The sequence below is a fragment of the Haliaeetus leucocephalus genome, unplaced genomic scaffold (genome assembly GCF_000737465.1).
Source record: "Haliaeetus leucocephalus isolate CR32 unplaced genomic scaffold, Haliaeetus_leucocephalus-4.0 Scaffold646, whole genome shotgun sequence".
Lineage (NCBI taxonomy): Eukaryota > Metazoa > Chordata > Aves > Accipitriformes > Accipitridae > Haliaeetus > Haliaeetus leucocephalus.
Genome location: NW_010973082.1, coordinates 255,001 through 277,959, shown reverse-complemented (window position 1 = coordinate 277,959; position 22,959 = coordinate 255,001). Strand labels below are relative to the sequence as shown.

Here is a 22,959-nt window from a genome sequence, read left to right as displayed (position 1 = left end):
GCGCTCCCCGGCGGCCGCTCGCCATCCGCCCCCCGCCGGTAGCCCCGGTAGCCCCGGTGGCCGGTGAAACCGAGGGCCCGCCTGCTGCCCGCCCCCGTGCTGCCTCAGCAGAGCTGCGTTAGGGAGCGCTTTGCCCCCGGGTACGGCGCTGCACCCCCCCCTCCCCGTACCCCCAGGCTGGGGGCCGTGGGTCCCTACCAGCCGCCTTCGCTTGGGCGACTGCAACCCCAGAGAATTATTGACGGTAAAATTACAGCCTGGGCTTGTGCTAGAGAAACAGAGACTTTCTGAGGGAACGCAGGGGTTAGGGGTGGAAGGCTGGCGTGACAGGCCGGCCAGACTGCGAGAGCAGGGAGACGGGGCGGGTGGGAGCGGGGTAAAACACACCAGTGGCTGTGTTCTCCGGGAGGTGTTGCAATAAAGTGCCTTTTCCCAGGATATTCTTGCGTTTCTTCTGTTCCTTATTTATACGATCGTAACGCCCAGAAATCCTAATTGAGAGTGGAGATAAATGGTGCTGGCGGGTATCCAGAGCTTTGTGGGGGAAGAATTGCGTTAACTGGATCAAAATAAAGAGCATGTCCCCTCTAAAAGTACAACAGTATATGCAAATAAATCTGCATAGTCTCTGTCTTCTTGGCTCGGTCCTCGCAATTATAACAGCATTAAGCGTTTGCAATAACTCTGAAACATGCTTTTAGTCAGCTCTCCTTTTTCCTCTCCCTTTTCTGCTACTTGAAGAAAGCTCTCCCCTTGGGAAATCCGCATTGTATTGTGGAAACAGTGAAATTCTCTCTGGGTGGTGTTGGCTCTGCTAATACTGGGTCAGCAGCAGTGCAGAGTCCGGGGAGTTGGTTAACTTTGTCTGTCAGTAAAAAGTCCCCCTGAAATTCCCAGTTCATTGCTTAGAGCCAAGAATACAAGAACAAAGGTAATCTTCGGGGCTTTCAAGGGACCAGGGTTTTGAAGGCTTGATTGTAATTAGCATAATTAGTGTAGAATTTTATTTTTGCATGGATAGAACTGAAAGAAAAAAGCAAAATAATCCATTGATTTTAAATATAAAATAAACACTGGTAAGAAAGGTCCCCTTTTCCAGTCTGGAATAGGCTGAAAAGCAAACATTCTTTTTCGGGCTTTGCTGAGAAATCACTTTTTCCATCTAAGGAATTTTTTTTTTTTTTTTAAGTGTTGCATTTCGATTGATTTATTAATGAGCTAAAGCCTAGGCATGAGGTGCCCCTTCTCTGTATGGATTGTAAAAATCTGCCATTCAGCTTTTGGAATATTTTCCTTCCTTAAAATGAAGGTAACATTTGCATCATTGAGCAGCATACGCTTGGCTCTAAATGATTTGTTGTGTTTGGCTTCTCGGGAGCTATGTGTATTTTATTCATAAGCATCGAACTGCTAACTCTGCCCCTGCTACCTCACTGCAACAAGAAGTCACAGAGAAAAACCTTGGGTTTTACCTAAGTAGCCTACACCTGTCTGGAAGTCTCATCTGTGAAAAACAGATTGCTTGTCTTTTAACTGAAGGTATACGTGTATCGCATTCCAGACTTCGATTGGGTAAAAGAGATTAAAACACACATTAATTCACTGCAAACTTCTGATTTTTTTTTTCCCCTTCCCATATACATTCAAAATAATTAACTCAAGAATTCTGGGTTTATTTTGTTTTCCTTCTGGTTTAATTCACAGCAGTTGGGGGGAACCCTTTGGAGGTGAGCAGGACTGTTTTTCTAATGCCCCCTCTCGCTGGCTAAAATCACTCGGCTTCCCTTCAGGCCACGAGGACTTGGAGGAATGAATTAGGAGCAACAAAGCCCCCAGTGTAGTGAGGCTTCTCGCTCAGCTGCCGCCCTCCTCGGCGGAGCGGGGCCGGAAAGCAGCACCCAGCGCCGCTGCAGAGGTGGGTCATCCCGGGGCGCCGGCCGCTCCGCCGCACAGGTCGGCTTTTGTCCGCCAAGATTTGGGATGATGAGCCGGCGGCAGAGGTGGACGCTGTGTGTTCTACCTGCGCTGGGTGGTTGTGCGTGCTCTGGGAAGGCAGTCAGGGTGCTGTAAAAGCAGATTGCAATAGCCACGTAAAGCATAACAAATTGTTTTGATCTTTATTTCTCAAGGACAAACCAATTACGCCTATCAGAAGGCAAAGCTGCATAATTGGGTTTCCTTGAGTCCCTCGTTCCGTTGTGTTAAAATATTTTATGTCAGGCTTGTGTTCGCAGAGTTGATGTTAATTCAGAGCCCTGTCCCTGATCACAAAGTTGCTGTTACAGTCCAAGGTCAGAGGGTGAACATAGAAGTTGCTGCCCTCCCCGCAGCATGTGCCGGTGAGGTGGCCGACGTGTAGACGGCTGGTAACCACAAACCACCTTCTGCTCTTTTCCTGTACGGGGAAAGGGAGGGATTCCAACGCTTTTAAGATGTAAACAGCTTGTTCTTTGAATATCGTTAATACGAAGAGTGACTAACAATAATACGCTGACTTTTAGAAGCGCTGTTGAATCTGCTTCCTGGTGCCGAGCATGAAAGGATACAATTATTTTTCATAACCTTTTATTTTCCCTTTACAGCAAGCTAAGCAAAGCAAGTTTGTCAGAGGCAGAGTGCTCCTAATTTGGTCTCCAGTGACCTCTGCAGCTGTGATTGGCAGTCTGGTGTCAGGAAGGAACTTGTGCCTGTGAGATAGAAATGAGCAGAACAAATGCCGTAGGACAGCTTGGGTTCCCTGGAGGACACAGGCTAAAAAAGGTGAAAGAAGTGCAATTACAGGAGGTTTTCAGCACAGAAAGTTAATTAGCTACTAAATAGCATTTAGTGCAGTTCAACGTGAGGAAATTTATGTTTTGAAAGCAAACAGATCAATGGAAAGCCTGTGGAACAAGCTTTTGGAAAGTCCATGTTGACATTCATGTACTTTGTACTGTAACGTCCTGGGCAGTTTTTCACAGGTTTCCCCAACAAATGGGAAGAATTGTTAGATTTGTTTCCACAGGCATTTGCAGACATACAGATACACTTCCACATGAGGATGTTTTGACATTTAATTTCAGAAATTCTGGTTAGGCTTTCATCCAGACTATCTAACACCTTTTTCCCTGTTCAGTGAGGTCAGTGTAAATCGATTCTGTTCAGGCTCTCTGAGGCAAAGGAACTTCAAGTTCCAAATATTTTCAGCCAAAGGGTGAATTTAACACAATTCTTAACCTAGTTACTCGTCTGTGCTGATCAGATGCGAGAGCTGGTGCGACTGCAGCATTTCACTGTCAGCGACTGGCTCTGCATGGCCACGCTCCTCTGGAAGCTGGTGCCGTCCTGCGAGTGTCCTTCCAGTCCTCCTCTGCAGCATTACACAGAACGAGCAGAAACATTTCGACAAATATTTTTTAATCCCAAATTACCAATCTGTTTTCTTTTGCGCGTCTTTCATATGTCACTGAAGTCAGCACATTTCACAATTCATAATATATGTATATTGTCAAGAACACTTTTTTTTATCAGAACAATAGATTTGGGTTCCAGCTGCCCAATATTACCTCACTTTGTACATTCGCTACACTAAATTTTTAGGCGTTTCAGGATAGCTTTGAACTTTTATTGATGGATTATTTATTTGAAGCTATCTGTCTTACATGTTTTAGGCAGCTGATGCTGCCATGAGCTATTTCACCTTGCTGGAAAAAAGAGGAACCTAGAAGGTCAGTGCCTGTGGGGAATAGTGGAGAAACAGAGAAATGCTAACCCCTGGGGAGGAAAAGGGGCATGTAATTCCCATTACATGGATGCTCATACATTATGATGATACTTATTGTCTGTAAATGATGCTTCACAAGCCAGCGTGCAGGAATAGCTCAGGCTGTAAGGAAAGCTGTTATTAGTGAAGGTATGCTTTAGTACAATGGTGATGGAGAGCCAACTGAGGAGGGTTTGGCTCTTGCAAGAGGCTCTCTGGGATTTGGGTGGTGCATGCTGACAGCTTAGGTAGCTGTCACATCACGGGTATAATCTTCAGCCCCTTTCCCTCTTATAATTACATTTGTCACATCGTGTCGTACAATGAGTTATTGGATCTTTGTTGCTGAAATAGCCTTCCCATGTAATTGGTGCAGGTCTCTGCCCTGGCTCTGTAACAGAAATAATAAATGGTTTTATCTCTCTTTATGCTGTAGGTGTGTACAAATGCTTTGACTGAACAGTAAGTTAGGTCCCATTACTACATTACTGCATGTCGAAAGTCTCACTTGCAGTGTGGCTGACCTCCTCGGACAGGGCGTGTGAGAGAGTTCCCGTGCAGTGGGAGGAGGACGATGGCTGCCTTACGCAAGCACTTGCTTTCTTAGGGGCTACAAAAGTTCGAGGAATGTAGATACGGTTGATTGCTGTAGTTGATTGTTGAGTGGAGAAAATACAGCACCACCTGTTCTTGCTCACCAGCAAGAATGAGATGTATTTTGAGACAAAAGAGTAATGGGATTTCAGTAAGGAGAAAACACTTAAGTGGAATCATGAATATGTCCGTGGGCTTCCTGCCTCAGGTTTTGCTAATCCTCCTTATTTTTTTTTCCCTGTCCCCTTTATTCCCATAGACCATGGCACTTGTTCTCTTGTTTTGCTGAGCAGTGCTGCATACTAGCTGGCGCTCTGTTTTTCCTGTATCCCACAACTCAAAGTCTCTCTGGAATGTTCCTCCAGCTATTTGCCTTGCAGTGCTTCAGCTCCCTGCTTTTGCAGGGCACTCTAGTATAAATTCCTCGTCTAACAGATACAATAGTCTGACAAATAATAAATTCTTCCCTTGCATCTGTGTATCTTGTGTGCCTAGTTAGAGGACTCCCCAGAATCCACAAAATTAGCATTGATCATACTACTTGTTACTTACATACAGAATGATCTCAATATTAAAATTATATTTTAAAGTAGTCCAACAGATTAGAATCTTTTTTTTTTTAAATCAATATACACAGGAAAAAGTAATTTTAAACACAGTGAGGTTTTTTCTTAATTTCCACAGTGACTAAGTATGCACCAATATAGGGGGTGGTACTCTCTGCATCTGCTATGTATGAATGTAGGTGTTCATCGACCTCTCTGAAGGGCATGGGGTGTACAGATGTCTCTTTCAGATTTCATCTTCTACATCAATGAAAACATTGGAATTGCTTCCGCGTATGTTGGATGCGTGTGCAAGCTTGTAACTAGTGGCTAAATGTAAACATTTTGACTTGAAGAAGCGTTTCCAGAAAATATAACATTGCCAGCACCTTTGTAACTGGCCTTTCCAGCCTCCAGTAGCTACTTGCATATCTGAAGCAGATTTTGGTTACATAGCAGAAGGAACTGCAGCTGGCAATAGCATTCTGTACTGAGGAGCTACACAATTCCCGGGGATCAAAGCGAGCCTGCCCAGCTCTACTGGTAACTATTGTTTCTTGGCAGTCATCTCTGCCGCTGGTCGTTTGAGATGATGGTCTTGAAGAATGGGCACCTTGGCCTCTGTGAGGAGGGAACTGCAGGACAACGATCCTCACAGCCAACCCAGCTTCCAGCCCTTTGTCGTACTGACCAGTTCATCTTTGCAAGAGTTTTAGAAAATTGGTTGCCTCTGCTTAGTCTTTAAACTAGTTTGAGTCATCTCTTCCAGGAAAATCCTGTGTAACCAGCTGTGGCTGTTATGAAGTGTTGCTCCATAAATACCAGCTGCTTGCTTATAGCAAGCAGTCCAGCACAAGTGTCTTGAACCAGGACTCCTATTACTTTTGCATTAACATGAGATACTGAATGTTTTAGAAAGTGTGATATTTTGCAGCTTTATCAGAAAGTAATGCTTGATTTTTCACAAAGGTGAGTACAGTTTTCATGGAAAAATTCACAAGGTGCAGGTGGTAGTGTATAGCTACGCTTGAGACTGGAAGTATCCTGGTGTCTAACCTAGAAAAACTGCTATCGTTCCTCTTTGAGGTAGTTTGGGTATCTTGTGTGATCCCTGCTCACATGGCGATATTGCCATGTCACTTCTAAGACCTCAACCTCCAAATGGCTTGAATGTAAGTTTTGCTTTGATGCTTTCTTTCAGAAAAACGGAGCAGCAGAACTTCATGAACAGAGTGCTCTTTTAGCTGAAAGTAAAACAGACTTGGTCTCATCTACATAATGCTGCAGAACCAGAGAAGGGGGCTCGGGGATTTATTTCCCATGCGTGTGGGCGCTAAGGTTTTGAGTCATACATTTGAACTGGGCGGCTCACAGGGGCTTGGTTAAAAATTTAACCCACAACTAACTGGGATGTCCGGAGACCTGTCCATTGGAATGCAATGACCTGAACCATGGGTAGATGCTGCAAATAAGGCTCGTCCCTGTGGAAGAGGCACTGTAGCCAGGCTTGGAAAGCATACTGATGTGGTGTGCTGCAGATGCATGCTGAGTGTGTGATTTTCAGCGTTCAGTGCCTACATTGTTAGATAAGCGGATTAGAAAACATTGCATAAAGTGGCATTGCAGGGGGCTGTCTTTATACCTGCTACTTGCCTTGTTTTGCAAACCCTGATTTCACAGCGGAACCCATTCAGAGTTTGCGCTGAGATTGTTCACATGTATTGGCCTTTTTAAGAATCAAGGGGTCACAGTTTCAGATTCACTTAATTCTCAAAGCAGTGATATTTTTCTTTTGGGATCAGGGCTGGTGGTGGGCATGTGGGTTTTTTTAATCTAAACTCAGTTTACTCTTACAGATAAATATCTGGGGTGCAGTGAGCTCCTAGCATATTGGAAAACAGTTGGGTTCACTTTCTCTACTTTGTGGTGGGTTAAAGAGCCTATGTGTAACTTCCTGCTCCTTAACTCTCCGAAGTTTCAAGTTTGCAAGCAGAAGCCATTTGTCTAAAGATTATACACATGAATCCAGGCTTGTCAGGTCCACTGGCAAAGGCGTAATGAGAAACTCGAGTTCAGGGGAAATATCTTTGGATCTTACTGGTCACTGAGGGAATTTGCCAGATGGGATCCCGAGTCAATGCTGCCATCTGAATGCACTCACTCCTCCCGTCCTTGGCTCAGTGCGGAGCAGCTGAGCTGCCTGCTGAAGAGGTTGCTTAAGCTGTGGGGCAAGACGTCTCTTCCTTGGGACGTTATTCACTAAGTGCTGCTGGAGCTGCTGAAGCAGCCTGTCAAGCACCTGTACTTCGGCAGTCATGTTTTTTCAATGGCCCAAGGTTTTCCATCCCAAGGGGTCATCAATCCCAGAGGCACAATGGTTTGAAGGGTTCCTGCAGCTTAGGGCTCTGTGGCATGGGCTGGAGAGCGGGCAAGTGCCTGCTGTACCAGCTCCCCAGACTGGTCCTTGTGCTGTGCCAAAGGAGCAGGGGATGCGCCACTCCTCGGAGCAATCTGGGCTGTTCCCACATGGGGCTTCTTAATTTTGCCTTCTCAAAAGTCAATGTTTTGAGGCATGGTGTTGGCTCTCCCCAGTTCAGTGTGCAAGTTAGGAACAGACCAAAAATAGGATCGGTTTTTGGGATGGTAGGGAATTAATTTAAATAAAAATAATTTAATCTCTTATGTGGGCTGTCAGTTATTGACTCCTTAGACCTGTACTGAGTTCCAATTTCAGAGCTCTGACAAAAGATTTTTAACATGGAGCATCTGTGGTTATTGCATGTAACTGCAGTCGTCTTTGGCTGATGTCTTGCGGGGCTTTCTTCCTCCATGCTCTTGTCTGCAGGGACACGTGTGACAATCGCATGACCTGCTCCACCAGCTCTGCCTCCAGCCTTGACACCAGTGCCCAGTTCCAGGAGAATAATGGGCAAATGCAGAGCACCAGATGGGACGAACAGCAGAAAGTATTTGCCCTCGAGCAGGTCTGTGGTGTCTTTAGAGTGGACCTGGGACAAATGAGATCCCTTCGTCTCTTCTTTAGGTAACGTATTATTGTGTGTGGTATTTGTGTGCGCTCTGGATCAGTGCGCACTGGGCTCTGGAGGCAGATGGCTCTGCAGTCCTCCTTGGAAGTCTTTCCCTAATGGTTCTCTCCAGGAAGGCAAGTGTCAGCCTTCCCAAGGAGAGCCTCTGAATTACAGTTATGGGGCCTAAAGGACTTTTTTCCCTAGTAAGGTAAAGGTTGCTCTTAGCTGTCTTTCTTACCAAAAATGTTTCAGATAGCCTGGAAGCATGGAAAACATCTTTACCTATGGTACCTCTTCTCTTGCCTGCCCCTCACTAGGGCTCCTCTAGGGTCTTGCTGCTCTTAGCCTCTTCAGTTATCTTTCAAATTATTACAGAAGTTATTAAAAACATTTTTACTCCCTCTTTTCACTCTCACTCCCTGCTTCTTTAGACAATGCTGTGTGTGACCAAGTCCGCTCATCCATAGGAGCTGACTTTGTGTACTGCCTTAATGTTGCTGGGGCATACTTCTTGGGTTTTTTTCTCCAGGGAAGACAAAATTTAATTCCTTCACGTGATGGAAGGGTAAAAGAGTGCCATTACCAGGCACAAGTGGAGCTTCTTGAGGAAAATGGTCACTACGGCCATGTCATAGATTCATAGAATATCTCAAGTTGAAAGGGACCATAAGTATCATCAAGTCCCAGAGCTATAAAATTACTTCTGTGCCCTGTTTTAAGGGACAACTTGGTGCTACACTTCTTTGTAATTTGCTTTCCTCTCTCTCATCTGATATTCCCCCTTCCTGCTGGGCCCCTCGTTATCCTGGGCAATAAAAGCAGGTTGTTCTCCCCTGTTGTTTTGTCCCACAGTGATGAGGCATGCACCTGTGGACAGCTGGTTGTTGCAAGCAGGGAGAGCCAGTACAAGATCTTCCATTTTCACCATGGTGGCCTGGATAAACTGTCCGAGGTGTTTCAGCAATGGAAGTACTGCACAGAGACCCATCTCAAGGATCAGGTACCTGAGCAAGGTTCATGGGGCAAAGGGTTTTTTTCCAGCAGATGTTTCACACTTAGGCTTTTAGCCAGGGGAGCATGTTGGAGAAATGAAGCTATGAGTTCATGTCACCAAGTCAGGCAGAAAGCTGCAATGTTTTGGGTGTTGTTTAGGATGCAGCTGCGAGTCGGACGCGAGGTCTCTCTTGTACTTGCTTGTCCCCATGCATTCCTGTTTTGCCTGTGCAATATGGGGGAAGATAATACAGAAGACTTGCTTAGATAGTTATTTTGCTAGACCCGATAGGTCACCAATGTGCTTTAGGCATGTAAGGTGGCTGGGAAATCTGCAGTGGTAGGTCTGAAATTCTGTCAGAGTCTTTCATCCATTTTGTGAAGCGTAGCACACTGCTTTGGAAAATGTTTTGACAAGGCATCTTGCCATATTTTGTTCAATCTACATACAAATGTGATAAGAGCTCTTTAATTATCTGTTTAAGATACTGTATGTGCTTATTAGAAACAGTGATTTTTAAATTTCCATCCTTCCCACAGAGCCCCCTGCTGCTTTTCTTATTATGGTCGCATGGGCTCACTTTTTGCATTGAACAACCTTTGATTTTTAAATTAAATGTCAGCTGCAGTCTTGCACTGGGATCATGAGTGCCCTTAGAGAGCCTGGCAGTGCAGTTCCCTGCTTGCCTAACAGCAATCCCTTTGTATATGGCCAATCATATGTAATTTATTGCAGGCATTCCTGGCAGGGTGAAGTTTTGCTGTAAGCAGCATTAATTCAGTTTCAGGTCAGGGATAAGATTGGGGGAGGAATGGAAACAATTTTTTTTTAAGATGAAGCTGTTTTGTGGTACTCAGATTTTTAATTATTCTAATCACTCTTGCTATTGTAATGGTTGGAATTTAAAAAAAAAAAACTCCCCAAGTGCAGTGCCTCAGTGCTTAATCCTATGCGAACCACGCGAAAAGGTTTTCCTGCTCTGAAAATAACCGGGTTTCATACTCTGCTGCTATCTCTGGCTCCTGCCTTCAGTTTTTTGTTTTGTTTTCCCCCATTCAGCAGCTAACTGATGAGAAAACATGTATGCAGTTCTCCATCCGCCGTCCCAAGCTGCCCTCCTCGGAGACCCACCCGGAGGAGAACACGTACAAACGTCTTGATGTGTCTGCCTGGCTCCATCACCTGAATGAATCCGGACAGGTGGAAGAGGAGTACAAGCTGCAGAAGGTGAGAGGGCTGGCTGCTGCGGTTTTGATCCTTTCTCTCCTGCCGCAGAGTGTGAATCCCCAGGTGGAAGCCGCAAGAGTTTGCTTTCATGCTGGGGGCAAGAACTGGGTGTTTGAGAGTCTAAAGACTGGCGTATAGTGCTTGGCTGGAGGTCTTGCTGGGACTGCAGATGAGTCTGCTACAGGCAGGATGGAAGAGCATCTCCCTGGCCAAGGAGGGCGAGGTTCTCCAGCTTCTGCTGCCAGTTGGAATTAGTAAACCAAAGTGTCCAGTGCTAGACGTGTTTGCAAAATGCAGTGTGAACAAATCAAAGGAAGAAAAATCGAGATTACGGTATGAAATAATGCAGGGCTTGCAGGGGAGCACTGGGTCCAGGTCCTGAGAGAGAAGTTTGCAGTGAAATGCAGTGTCTCCAAGATTGAGGATTAAGCCGTGACATGAGAACGACACGTTAATCATAGAGCCTCTCCAGGGGGGGTTATTGACATTGAAATGAGCCCGATTTGTGTCTCGTCTGGGAATAGAAGGCCAGCACTTTCCCTCTAAACATGTGCAAATTGCAGGAGCTTGAATCAAGGCGTCACTTGTCAGGAAAGAACTGCAAAGCCACCGAAGCATAGTAGCGGGCAGTTTCTTGTTGCTGTTTTGGGGGATGCTAAAACTGTACCAGTCATAACTTTTGCTCCTTCTTCCAGGCCATATTCTTTGGTGGGATTGATATTTCCATCCGTGGGGAGGTGTGGCCCTTTCTGCTGCACTACTACAGCTACGAGTCCACCTCTGAAGAGAGGGAGGCACTGAGGCTGCAGAAGAGGAAAGAATACTTTGAGATCCAAGAGAAACGGTAACAGACCAACTTCATCCTCCCCTGCTCATCTCTCCTCAGGCCTGACATCGCAGTAATACTGCTGGTGACGTACAGAGTCTCTGCCTCCTTCGCTTCAGGAGAGGCTGATTGGAGTAGAGAAGTGAGAGGGATGGTAAAGGAGGTGTATCAGGCACAGCTGACCTCTTGAGGATCTGGAGCTAATACCATATAGCTCAAATATTTTCTTTCTCGGGGTCTTGAAACAGGCTCGTCAGTACCACATAGGGAAGCTTATCTCACAGGCAAGACTAGAAGCAGAACATGTTGGTTTAGCATCCAGAAGGTGAAAATGGGGTCTTGTGTTTCTTTGTAAATATATCTGGATGTAAAAATTGGAAAGAAGAAAGAATATCTAATTCAACAAAGTTATTACTGCAAGAACTGTATGTTGTAATCTAGTTGTGGGTACATTTAAACTGGAGAGGGACAGTAGTATTATTAATTAGGAGGCAATCAAAACAAAGTGGTGAGTTCTGGTGTGCCACCCACAAGGAGCAGTGGAGAGCAGAGTCCAACTGCTTCTGAGGTGGAGTTTATCACATAAAACACATCATGTCATCCATTTATAACCCAGGAGGCTCCTTCTAGTAATCCGTTTGGACAGAAAATCTACTGTTCTGGACAGACCTGCTTGTCTGTTTTTCGGGTGATGAGTACAGGGATAGTTTTTCTCTGAAAACTCAAGCTTAAATAAGGCTTTTTGTTCCTTGTGGCAGTCATATTCTTTCTTGGCAATGTACTCTGTTGCTCCTCAATTTTCAGGCTTTCAATGACTCCAGATGAACAGAAAGAGTTTTGGTGTAAAGTACAGTTCACGGTAGATAAAGACGTCGTGAGGACTGACCGCAGCAACCAGTTCTTTCGAGGGGAGGACAACCCAAATGTGGAAACTATGAGGTGAAGTGTCTGACTCTAGTGTCCCAAACAATGTGTCCTACTGAAGGTATAGAAAACTTGGTAAGCCCCCCTGGCCCAGGCTGCCTGGGTCACTGCCTTGGGAATGTGGAAGAGCACCGTGCATGTGGTGACTGGTATCAACTGATGCAAAAACAAGGACTTTTTCCCCAGTGCTTTCACTACTGCTTTAGCCATTGACTTCTTGATATAACAACCCTGCTCCCATTACCTAGCTTCCCTGCGTACATAGGCACAGAAGAGGTGTGAGCCTTCTGTAGCTATGGGAGGGTCATGGGTGCTGCAGCAGGGTTGTGGGCAGTTGCTTGGGTCTGCGGTTCTCCTGACAGAGTGGAAGACAAGAACACCAGAGTCTGCTTCATGGGTGTGTGACTTGTAAATGTGTGCCTACAAAACAGTTAGATTTCATCTAACAGTATGGCTTGGAGCCTCATGGATGTGTAGGCATCAGGTCTCCTTTCCCATGGGCCCTTCATTTCTGTCCTCTTAGTCTTTTTAAATTCTCATTTTCTTTTTATATTTTGGTGTCTGTGTATTGAAAACCTTATCCTGGAGTTTATTTCGCTGGACTGATGTTTGCAGCAGGGTTATCTGTATGTGTTAAAGCACCTTACAGTAGGGTCACGTGTCTTTGTACCTGAGATGAACTGTGTTGTTTGTTCCTACTGCACTGCTCCCAGTGGGCTGTACTGTGGTTGGGAAATAGGAGCCTAAAGGGGTTCTGTTCAAATCCATTGTCTTAGGCTGCTGTGTGCTATTCAGAGTTCTTGTTGCCCATCCAGGAGCCTCTCTGGATTGATGCAAAAATGATATAATCCTAAAAAATGAGAGTTCCATTTAGGTATAGTGTTCATGTGTCTTTGTTATGCTTCTGGATATAGTTCTTTCAGGGAAAGCAGTTCTGTGGGGTGCAGCATGCTGTACAGGTGCTCAAAAGTTCAGAAGCCTCCAGGTGCAATTGCGAGTTAATCTTTTAGATGGCAGGAGTGATCTGTTGCTCTTCTGCACTTTGCCTGACTCAGCCTGTACGGTGGCAGTTGGGGTAGAAGGGAAAGGGCACTGCGCTCAGCTGTGACATGCCCTCTCCGTGTCTCACCTCTCCACTTGCATCTCTTCTCCAGGAGAATCTTGCTGAACTATGCAGTATTTAACCCAACAATTGGATACTCCCAGGGGATGTCCGACCTCGTTGCCCCACTCCTGGCAGAGGTCCTAGATGAGTCGGATACTTTCTGGTGCTTTGTAGGATTGATGCAGAACACGATCTTCATCAGCTCACCCCGGGATGAGGATATGGAGAAACAGCTGGTGAGGCTGAACGCTGAGCTCCCTTTAGCCCTGTCTTTAGCTTCTCCTCTCCCCAGTCAAATTAGAAGAATGCCATAAAGCAGTTACCTGGGCTGTTGGGTTCCAGCATGCTGAATCACACTCCAAAGCCACAAAATACCTGGTGGATAAAATTGATCCCGAGTGATTGGGACACTCCAGAGGCAGTTATAGCCAATACATTTTCAAAGTAAAGTTACCTTGGCTATGCTAAAGGGTGCTGATTCAAGGCATCTTTTATGATCAAATGTATTTAGGATGCTGCTTGCTTTAACTTTGCACTTCTCTCAGGCAGTGAAGACTCACTGGTTTGGTTTTGTCCTGATTCTGGGGCATTTGGTGTGAATGAGGCAGAGGAGTTGATTGAGCTGCAACCCTCTTTTTTTGTGGGATTTTTTTAAGGTCTTAATATTTTTAATAGATTTTTTAAATTATGTTCAAATGAAAAGCCTTATATATCTGACAGAATTTCTTAAAATAAGGTGATCTTTTTTAAAAATGGGAACTTTTTAGGTTTTAACATGAACTTCAGTTGTTTTCTGGTTAAGATCCTGAAAAATCCATTCTAAACCTGAACAATCCTGTCCAGGTCATGATGGCACCAATTTAAAGTGGTAAACTTGTGGTGGAAACCCCATGGGAGGCTGCTGGTGAGGTGCAGTTAGTTAATGTACAGATTTATGCACTGTAATGTGCCTGTATAGTCAGGCTTTCCAAAATCACTTCCATATTGCTCGGCCTCTATTGAATTGAAATATTGCCTGAGATAGCTATGTCCTTCCTTTTCTCTAGTTTTTACATCTCTAGCTGCTTTCCTCAGCCTGAATCTCTTCCCTTCTTTCTTTTCACGATGTAGCTGTCATGGGATTTTCTTTTCACCCTCCATCCTTCTTTGTGAAATAGCTGCCGTGGCCTGTGAGCTCTGGCCTTTAATGATAGATCCAAGCATGCTCCTGGCTGTGCTGTAATAAACGGGCCATAAAGCTGGAGCTTTTTGTAAAAAAGAGAACTGTGGCCAGCTCTGCGGGAGCCCAGGTCTGGCACGCGGTGCAGGGGCTCCCCAGGATGGTGGGTGAGGGCGGCACGAGTCCTTGTGCACGAAGCAGTGGCTCAGCTCTGCATCTTTTCCAGATGTACCTGCGAGAGCTGCTGCGGCTTATGCACCCGCGCTTCTACCAGCACCTTACTTCCTTGGGAGAGGATGGCCTGCAGATGCTTTTCTGTCACCGTTGGATCCTCCTCTGTTTTAAACGCGAATTTCCAGATGCTGAGGCTTTGCGCATGTGGGAAGCATGCTGGGCTCACTATCAGGTTAGAGAGCTAGCGATGGGCACAGTGCGCGCTGGGCAGCAGTGTGTCCTTTGCTGAATCCTCACCATCCCAGCAAGTGTTGCAGAATTTCCATAAAGGCTCTTAGTAGCAAAGTCTCCAAAATAAGTAGGTGTTACAGAGGGTCTGTAACTATCAAAGAGGTTTACCTATGTAGCAGGAGGATGGAGGCCTGCCTCTCCTACTTGAGGATGTCTGGGCTTCAAAAGCAGTTTTTTTCAGAAAGTGCTGAACATCCACTTCTGAAATTCAGACTTCTTTTACACAGTTGGAAAATGTCTTTCCAAAAACCACTAGTCTGCTTTGAAAGCTGTGGTCCAAGCCTTGCTATCGCACTGTAAAGGGAAGAGACTTTGACTCAGCTGTGGTTTAGAATTCACCAATAACTCGCGTTCTGTATACCACTAGGCAAAACTGGACGGAGCAAAAAAATCTCACGAAGGACATGCTCGTAGAGGGTGGGGAGGTTAAGTCAGACCTCTGCCTCCACCTGCTGTACTCCAGCCCCTGTTTTCTCATTGCAGACTGACTATTTCCACCTCTTTATCTGTGTGGCCATCGTGGTGATTTATGGGGATGATGTCATTGAACAACAGCTGGCCACTGACCAGATGCTGCTGCATTTCAGCAACCTGGCTATGCACATGAACGGAGAACTTGTACTCAGGAAGGTAAATGCCCGTGTGCTGACGTGGGCTGAGTCTCAGGTCCAAGAGATGAGTCAGAGCATTGAGAAAATCAGGCACTGATGCTTCATCTTTCGCATCTCCTGTATTCCCCCGCTTGTCTGGAGCCTGGGAGGGTAGGATGCTGCTGTTTGCCTGGAAACAAGTTTTGCAGAAATAAGAGATAGTTGTAGAGTGCTTAGGAGGTGATGGTACGGTTGGGATAACCCTTGCAAATGCTCAGGGAAATGGCAGACAGAGCTGTTTGTCTTTGTACCACAGTCCACAACCCATCTCAGGCTGGGAGTGACTGCAGGCTGTGGGATGTGCGGCAGCTCCTGCGACCTGGCAGCATCCCCAGTGCCTTGTTTAACCTTCAGGTTTGTGTTCAGGAGGGATGCTCCTTTGCTAAAGCTTTGACTGTCCTAAGGTAGCCAAACAGGAGGATGGGACAGGAGGCCACAGGCTACCCCTGCTCTCCATGTTCGTCCCCTGGTGAGGAGTAAATGACTTTGTCTCTCTCTCCCCTCTAGGCGAGGAGTCTGCTCTATCAGTTCCACCTGTTACCCCGCATCCCCTGCAGCCTGCATGACCTGTGCAAGCTGTGTGGGACAGGAATGTGGGACAGTGGCTTCATCCCTGCTGTGGAGTGCTCTGGCCATCACCCGGAGTCCGAGAGCTGCCCATATGGGGGACTGGCGGAAGTATCTTCTCCTAAACCAGGAAGCGAAGGCAAGAGAGGCTTGAAAACACGGGACGTCTTTGCTTTCCGAAAATAGCTGTAGAGGAACAGGGTGTGACAGCGGAAGAGGGAAGGGCAGGAAGGATGTGCATAGGAAAAAATACTGAAGACAAAAATGGAGGGATACCTTGTCAAGACTCCTAAGAAGACTGAAAGGTGGAGAATGGATGCGGAGTGAAATCACTCTGCAAGGAAAGCAAATTCCAGTGCACTGGTGGTGGAACCTGAACAAAACACATCAAACCAGGAACAGTGTTTGCACATGTTTGGATTTGATTTTGTTAGAAACATGCTTTTTCTAGGTCTTAACAAGGACTTTTTATTCTGCCTCTGGGATTGGACTGGTTAGCAACCAGAACTTTGTTACTTGCTGATGAGAAATGAGAACACTAAAGAGAGCCAAGTACAACCAGCAGCGTTTGTGGGTCAGGTGGAAGGAGCAGAGCTGTGGCAAGACCTCTGCCTGCAATGTCCCTTAATCCAGAGCATACCACACACGCACTCTCTGCTTCAACCAAAACTTGCAGCTTAGTGGCTTCTCTCTAAAGCCATAAAGACCATTTTAATTATAATCTGCCAAAAATAAAACTGCAGACTATTGGGATTGCAGGGAAGGTGTCTGCCTTGTTGGCGAGGAAGAACTGGTCACCTAAAGGTCTTGTCTCTCGCCTTTTTTTATATGGTATACTGGCTGGCATGATTTTTTTTTCCATTTGTACAGAAAGTGTACAGCCACAGGTCTTAAAGCACCGCTTTTCTGTAGTCAGGGTATTTCATAGACACCTTTCAAAGTTTACTTCTTCATGACAGTACAGCAAAGCTGTTTTTCTTTATGCTGACAGCTACAGACTTTAGACACTTGTTCGTGGAAGTCTGCTGTTTCCAGTGTGTTTCCCATTGTGTTTCCTTTGGCTCGTCTCAATTACTGAATATTCACTGTCCTTACCTGTCTTTGCCATAGGCTGTAGCACATACACTCCAAGTGGGCTTTAGGGTCTTCAGTTGGTGCCAGTAGTGCACCCTCTTCCCCATCCCAAAGTGAAAATGAAATTTGGTTTGTTGCAGTCATTTTTTGCTGAGCTCCATCTCTGATAAAGGTTTCCCTTGAAGTATTTTTGAAAGGACAGCATGTTTCTCCTCTTGTCTTCTATAGAATTTGCCAACTAGGAGTGGAGCTGGGGCCTTGAGCACAGCCGTGTTGCCAAATATCCTGACCAAATTCAGTGGCATCCAAAGGTGTGTCCTGAGCCAGTGTTTGTGCCAAACAGAGCCAGGGGAATAGTTTCCTTGTAAAAATGAAAAAGGAGATGAGGTGACAGTGATCTGTGCTGGCTTTGCTGCATCCCTCTTCATGGCGTACAAAGTCTTGCAGCCTTTCCCGGTTGTCTTGCTCCCTCTCACTTCAACCACATTGCCTCTGTTACACAACTGTGTCTTGGTCTGGCAGCGGGGGAAGTCCATGCTCACTTTTCAGCATTGCCTGTCAGGCTCGTTTGTCCTATTAGCAGCATGTGTGGAAAACCCTGTATGCTCATGCATAGCGCTGCAGCGGGTTCCTGCATCTGACAAGCAAATTTCTCTAAAAATCTTTCTGCAAGGCCTTACCCACAGCCTGTTCTGGAGCCCACATGCCCCATACCTGCTGGGAGGTGAGGCTGGCAACTGGGATGCTTTGTGTGAAACCAGCACAAACCAAGTGCATGCTGCATTCGTAAGGGGAAGAAGACTTGACCCTATGCAGGCACCATGCCAAAGACTGGCTGTTGTGTGGCAGAAGGACAGTTTGGCTCCTGATTTGTGTGCCTTTAATTCAGAGGATGAAAACCTTTCCCTTGATGAGAGCAATGGTGAAACCTACTGCAGTATTGCTCACCTCCGGTATAGCCCAGCTTCGAGAGGTACCAAGGCTGCGAGGCTGCAGGTGTGTCCTGGGGTTGTAGGAGGTGACACCTTGTATAAGGGCTGGTGGCTGCTTTGCTGTGAAACAGGGAACTCTTCAAGATTTATGATGTTTCAGTGAATAATAAAAGTTTGTGTGAGGCATTTGTGTGGTACATTGCTGTACAGGCTGGGTGCCGTACCTTATAGTCAGGGGACAGCACTTGGCTAGACACTGTCCCCACAGCTTGAGCCGCTCCTTTTGCAGCCGTACAAAGAGCCGCATTGGGTGCTGGGTCTGCGTCGCTCTCCCCAGGCTCCACTGATTTCAGCCTGGCGACATGCAGCAGCACTCAATGTATTCAACTAGATGCAAGCTCTAAGTGGCGGTGGTTGAATTAGGGTCAGAAAAACAACGTGTCAGAAAATGCCAGAAGCATCTTCCTGCAGAGCAGCTTGGTGGCACACAGGCAGGCGCCAGCTCCCCACGGGGACAGCAGGAGCCAGGCACTGCCTGCTGCCACCTGCCTCCCCGCACCGGACCGGCATCGCCGCGAGGACTTCCCACCACCGTGGCTCGTCTGTCAGCGCCAAAGCAGCCGGGTGTCTCCCCGGGAGCACGGTGCGAGGAGCGGCCGGCACGTGAGCAGCTCTGCTGAGCTCTGCGCGCTGGGCACGGGGTGGGCAGACCCCACCGGGGCTCACCGGCTGCTTGCAGCAGGCTGGGAGGCACCAGCAAACACTGACCAGAAGATCCAGAGATGGTTTTGCTGCAGCAGTCGTTCCCAGCCAGTAAAAGACAATAGGAAGAGATGAAGTAGATAATTTTGAGCATTATTTTTCCACTATTAAAATGTCATTCAGCAATGTGGAAATCACTCAGGATTTGTTTAGTTAAAGACTCTGCACCACATTTCTCCAGCGTGTGGAAAAAGCTGGTTTTTTTGTTTGAAGCAGTGCTCAGCCGCATGGGAACACATCACTGGGACCAGCACGCCGCCCCTCGGCCAGCTCTCCTGGGCCTGGTGTCCCCTGCTGGTCCCACCGCCAGCGGGAGATTTCAGGTGTCTTTCTACTGCAGCAGCCCTTGTGCTCACCATCGGGAGCTCCCTGAGCTCCTGTCATATGCTGACCTCCACTTTGCAATAGTCAGAAATAAAGAGACAGAGGTGATAACCCGGCTGCTCCCCGTTTACCAGCAGCGGTCACATCCCGGGTGTCTTGGTTCCAGTCTCAGCCTGTTCATTAACTTGTGATGCCATTATTAAATTCACACTGGATATCCACAAACTTCCAAGCTTCTTTTGGGTGGAAGGTGTGAGGACAGGAGGGTGTGTGGAGCCAGCCTAGAGCCCTCTGGCAGCAGCTGGGGTAGGGTCAGGAGCAACCTTGGGATTCCTCTGCAGTGAAAGAAAGGCAACAAGTCAAGTGTTGGACAGGACAAGGTCCTTCTGACCTGTCCCCAAGATCCCCTTTTCCTTTGTGACACTCTTTGCCATCTGAAAAAAAAACAAGGAACAAAAAAGAAGCAAGGCTTCTGGCCCCTGCAAAGGGGTAAAGTGGATCCTAGAAACAATGACCCTCATGTGGCTTCTCTCCTGAATCACTGCCCTGTTCATTGAATTAGCTGCAGCTGAGCAGCCAAAAATAGACCCTTGCAAAGGTAAATAGTCAGCATAAGCCTCTTTAGACTCAGCCTTGAGCTGACACATCCTTCTGCCTCCTGGTGCCAGGGGGAAGGGGAGCAGGGCAAGCAGGAAAAAAGAAAACTCGAGTCCTCGCTCCTGGCACTGGTAACACAACGCTTCGTAATCCCAGCGGAGAGCCCATCACCCGCATCTAGAAAGCCGAGGAGAGCGGTGTGCACCATTGCAGCCCAACACCTCCAGCCCACGTCCTGTCCCACGATGCCTGGGCTGTGGTTGGGAACGAGGGAAGAGGGGGGCACTGCCCTGCACCGTCCTGGGGCCGGGAGGAGGCAGCCAGCCACCCCACGCGTGGGTACACGGGAGGGGATCAATGAAACGGCTTCACTTGTCCCTGGCATTAAGCATTAACCACGCAGGCGGCCGAGGCTCCTGGAGCGGTGCTGGGCACGGAGCAGCGATGTTCAGCCAAACTGCTGCTGGAGTCTCCTGCGCTGGGGGAAAATTTGGATTTGTGAAATGGAGCAAAGAGGCAGCTGGGTTAGCTTGGTCTTGCTTCCCAGGTACAGGGTGTGTTTGGACATGGCTGTTTGGCTGTTGTGTTCAAGGGACGCTGTCTGTCAAATGAAAAATTACAGTTCACAAGAACAAAGAGACTCACCTGAGTTATAACAAGCACCAAAGAATTTAAAACCCAACTTAGCTTGTCCCCTGTGGGTTGGCTGATTAATCCCCATGTCTCTCTGCTTGGGTCATAAAAATAGACCAGTCTGGCTGGCTGTAGTTCATGGTCACATCCCGCTCCAGGGCGCTGGCCCAGCCCTGCCCTGCCTGTGCTCAGCACTTTGGGGAAGGCTCCACACGCCATTTATTTCTCTCATTTAAACATTTAAGAAACACAACGTGCAATGAGGTTTCACGCCACCTGGGAAGAAAAGCAGAGGCCAGCAGGGGCCATGCCAGCAGTGACGGCTTGGACTTGCCGCAGGGCTGTCAGTGACTTTGCGACCAGGAGCTCCCTGGTGAGCGGCCGGGCTGGTGCTGCCCGTCCCAGGGCCACCAGAGCACCGGTGGAGAAAGCCCTCCTCTGGCAGCGCATGGCTCAGCCCCGTTGCCCGGTCCTTTCCCGAACTGAGTCGCACCCCAAAAGCCGCCAGGTCCCCCCCTTTCCCCTCTCCCTGTAGGCTGCTCCAGAACCAGGTTGCTCTAACTGCAAGGCTGGAAATCTAGAGGAAGCTTCTTAAATATTTTTGTGGCCAATTTTATGGCAGTCTGTGCTTCAGCCAAGAGCTTCGACATCATCCAAGTACCCAAAAATCGCTGCTCTTTGAATGGAGTTCATTTCTTCTTCTAGTTATGAAAGGCAACTCTTTCTTAGTTTGTGCTTAAAAAGAGCTTTGAAAAATAGTTCTGCTGTGAAGGTCTGGGCTCCCCTGCTTCAAAACCTCTCCAGGTCACAGAGCTGAGCTCTGGCCTCTGGCCTCCCTTTGGGTCATGCCTGCTGCCAAGCTGGGCTTTTTACCATGTCCTGCATCCCTCAGAGCGGGTGCATGAGGTCCCGGTTCACTTTCCTCCTCCGCAGACTGAAGTTTTCTAATAAAAAAGCAAGATCTTTTCAGAGCTTGTCTTCTGCCTGCGCCTCACAGCTGGTGGCCATCACCGCTGCTCCTGGCCGCTGTGCCCAGCTGTTGCACTGGTGGTCTCTGCCCACGGCTTCCCCCCACCAGCAGATCTAACCTGGGGCAGGAGGAAGCTGAACAGAGTGTAAGGATGATCTCTGGAGGTGTTCAGCCAGAGAATTGGGCTCTTCCTCACATTTCATAGGGTTTCTGCCTTCAAAAAACAATTTTTAGGCAATTTTGATGCTGTAGTCTGGAAATTGCAGGGATCAAGTGGTATGTATGGTACCTTAACTGTTGAAATCTAGCATCCAGGCATGTAGCAGAAGCTCCGTGAGCACTCATATCCATAGACCCAGCCTCAAACAGGCTAAAAAAAGGCCAAAATTTTCAGTTTCAAAATATTTCATCTTCTGAACCTGTCTACAGCCATTTGCCTTGATATGCCCATAGGACTCCTTTCTGGCAGCACAAGGTCTACAGGACAGCGACTGTCATCCCCAGACAGCCACACCAGTTCATCGCAGGGCAAGGGGATGCCACGGTGGCTGCGGTAGAGCCAGGGCTCACGGTGGGTCCAAGCACCCCGGGGTGCCGCAGTGTTCAGCCCTGGTCTCCTCCACCGTCTGCCAGCAAGCTAGACACCATTTTCTATTTTAAGACCTATCTGAAGATCCCGTGGTTTGGAGAGGCTTCTCCAGCCCAGTTTTGCAACAGCACATTCACCTGCCAGGCGGAGAGCAGTGTGTGTTTGGATGCTGCTGGTTTTAATAAGAAAATATTTGGGTAATGTTGTCATGAAGCAAGTCTCGGTAATGAACCCAACAGGCTGGTTTGGTTTTGGAGCGAGATACTTGAATGCACCAAGCTCTCGCCTGGGTCACTTACTAAAGGCGACCTGCAGGGCTTTCCTTGTCAGCGCTGGGTGTCGGGGCTGGGGCAGCACCCACGGACCCGCTTCGCTGTAACATCCCTCACTGGTTCTGGGGGCAGAAGTCCCACCCTTGTACTTCAAGGAGGGAGCATTAAAATAAATGTTATGCTTGAAACTGATAAAGGAAATACAGCTGATAGAAATAGTCAGTGCTGGAGAGATTCTCCAGAGAGCGAATTTTGGCCATGCAAGCCTTTGAGCTCTCCAGCAGCTGGCCAGGTGTGGGGAGCAGGTCTTGGAGAGGGAAGAGGGGCTATGCCAGGCTCTCATCCATGGCATCAGGATGAACCATCCCCAGGGCAGGGATGGTCCCCGGCCCCTTCTCCCTCTCTTGGAAGGCTGGGCTCAGCCCCCAGCCCCTGGGAAGCAGGGGGATCCCTGCCCACCTTCATGGCTTTGGTGGTTTGTTTCCAAACCCATCATTGTCTGCAAGCTGCTGGCATTTAAACTGATGTTCTGCAGTTCACCTTTAAAACAAAGCCCCAGCCTGTCTCATGGGAAGGGAATATCAAAGGGGGTTGGGTTTTTTCCTCTGTTTCCCCTTGCAAGCTCACTCTGTTCTGTTTGGCAGGCTGGCATGCCTGCAAATAAATAAATAAATAGAGCCACGCCATGGTGCAATGGTACAAACAGCAGAAAAACATAGTGAAATCAAAATACATCCTCCTGTTAAAGTACCTGGGGCCATCCCTGGGGCCACGACACGTGAGCGTGAGCACCCAGGTTAGGATTTGTTTTCACATGGGGACCTGCTCCACCCCATTGTTGCTCTGGCTGCACCATGAAATATCCTCCTGTGTTTTGCTGGACTCAGAGGGTTGGAGGTGCACCCCGATGAAATTCTACTGCAAGTGATTTTTTTAAGCAGGATTAACCAAGCCACTGTCCTTGAGCGAGGTCTTCTCA

At 47.5% G+C, this 22,959-nt stretch overlaps 1 protein-coding gene across 2 annotated transcripts in view; it reads left to right on the top strand.

Annotated features, from left to right (window-relative positions):
- TBC1D16 (TBC1 domain family, member 16) overlaps window positions 1-17,828 on the top strand; it is a 32,359-nt gene extending 14,531 nt beyond the window's left edge. The window contains exons 5-13 of one of the 2 annotated variants that reach the window (XM_010578545.1): window positions 7,727-7,924; window positions 8,763-8,910; window positions 9,964-10,131; window positions 10,827-10,975; window positions 11,762-11,896; window positions 13,036-13,222; window positions 14,372-14,551; window positions 15,094-15,240; window positions 15,768-17,828. In XM_010578545.1, coding sequence (XP_010576847.1) covers window positions 7,727-7,924; window positions 8,763-8,910; window positions 9,964-10,131; window positions 10,827-10,975; window positions 11,762-11,896; window positions 13,036-13,222; window positions 14,372-14,551; window positions 15,094-15,240; window positions 15,768-16,013 — 1,558 coding nt within the window. In that variant the 3' untranslated portion in view covers window positions 16,014-17,828. The remainder of the gene's footprint in view (window positions 1-7,726; window positions 7,925-8,762; window positions 8,911-9,963; window positions 10,132-10,826; window positions 10,976-11,761; window positions 11,897-13,035; window positions 13,223-14,371; window positions 14,552-15,093; window positions 15,241-15,767) is intronic. The other variant, XM_010578544.1, reaches the window with a different exon arrangement.
- The last annotated feature ends 5,131 nt before the right edge of the window (window positions 17,829-22,959 follow it).